We start from the raw sequence: 1,708 nt of genomic DNA on the forward strand, positions 1-1,708 counted from the left end.
ATATTGGGAGATAAATGGTAGTATAAGATTAGAAATGAAACTATAAGAGAGATTACTTGAGTGCTCTGAGATCATGGTGACGGGTCGATAGAAATGGTTTGGGCATGCTCTTCGCACTCCCCAAGAGAGATTAGTTCACCAAACTTTTATCTGAATTCCATAAGGCACTATAATAGTTGGGGGTCCCAGGCCTACATGGCTGAAGACTTTGAAGCGTAAACTAGATGATTAATGGAGATGTAATGATTTAAAAGCTGAAGAAAGAGACGACTATCAAAATGTAATTGAGGCCAGTCAGTACTACATTGGATCCTTCTCTCTAATTATGGCTCATTCTGTCTTTACTTACACATACACCTAATATTCCATCTTCCATCGCATACTCTGTTCTGATCATCTATATCTTTCTTCTATTCATCTTGAGCCCAACCTCGTGAGTTATTTCATGAATTCTGGTAAGCAAGCATTGCAAATCCTGTGGTGATCTCTTAACAGGGATAGCATTATCAGCGTATTCCAGGTTTGGTAAATTCCTATCACTAATTCTGTCCAATCCTTCTCCACCATTTCTGACTGTTCTATACATTACAAACTTCTTGAGGAGGATAAACATCATAGGTTACAACACATGCCCTTGGAGTACTCTGCTGTTCACTGGAAATTCATTTGATAAGATTCCATTAACATTAACCCTTTAAAGTCCACCCTAGGTTTTATGGGAAACTTTAAGAAATCCTTTTAGTATGTTATTATATTGGTAAATACAAAAAATTGCAATGATGTATCCCATATGGGTACCTTGGGCGATTTCAGGCGGGCCATGCTCATCCCATGAGGAATCTTTTGAGCCTTAATAGTAAAATTTTTCAAGTTTATGCAAATGTTGATTTTCCCACAAAACATATGATTATTATTGATGAATATGGTTCTAATGTATAACAGAAACACAGAGATGGCTTTACAATTTAATTAATATAAAAAATACAATATACGATTCAATACAAAAATAGTAGGAAATACACAAAATATAATAAAACTTAATCATAATTATAAAAATAGAAACATACACACACTTCCTTACAGACCTTATGAAAGGAAGTAAAGCAATTCCTACTTTCAGTGAGGCATAGGGCCACCTTGCACTCCTTACACATCTAGCGGGATCTGTTGATTTGGCCTGCTACAGAACATTCCTTTCAGGTCTGCCTCATAGCGACATTCTTTGGCAAGTGTAGGGTAGTGGCATTACAGTGTGTATCTACACTAGGCAAAACTGCCCGTTGGCCCATTTTTAGCAAAGAAAAATCTCTGTTGCCAAGAGAATTCCCGATGATTTTGAAGGTTGATGTCGTGAAGCTTTTAAGCAAATTGAACATATCAAGATGGAATTCCTTGAGGTGCTTTGGATTAGCACGCAAAGCCAAGCAATCCCTCTTATAAAAAATCCAAGAATTCCAGATGATCAAATCAAGAAGGTAAGCAAAGAGCCTCATGTAGTACCTCTTTGCTTTGAAAGATGTCTTGCAGAGGTGTGTCAACATGTCACTTTTGTCAATGCCACCCATCTGGATGAAAGATGGGCAAGGAATGAGAACCTTCTTCTGGAGTGCCCTGTTGTACCGCTCCGTTGTACCCATGGGCTCGACACCAACATCAGTGGACAAGATTGTTACAATGCTGTTGTCCTTCCATCTTGCAACAAGGATGC

General features: G+C 38.2%; 1 protein-coding gene across 1 annotated transcript in view; it reads left to right on the forward strand.

Moving 5' to 3' along the window:
* LOC137650954 (uncharacterized) overlaps positions 1–835 on the forward strand; it is an 8,403-nt gene extending 7,568 nt beyond the window's left edge. The window contains exon 2 of the mRNA XM_068384095.1: positions 814–835. Within this exon, the coding sequence (XP_068240196.1) occupies positions 814–835 (22 nt within the window). The remainder of the gene's footprint in view (positions 1–813) is intronic.
* Positions 836–1,708: the final 873 nt, after the last annotated feature.

The sequence above is a fragment of the Palaemon carinicauda genome, chromosome 12 (genome assembly GCF_036898095.1).
Source record: "Palaemon carinicauda isolate YSFRI2023 chromosome 12, ASM3689809v2, whole genome shotgun sequence".
Classification (NCBI taxonomy): Eukaryota; Metazoa; Arthropoda; class Malacostraca; order Decapoda; family Palaemonidae; genus Palaemon; species Palaemon carinicauda.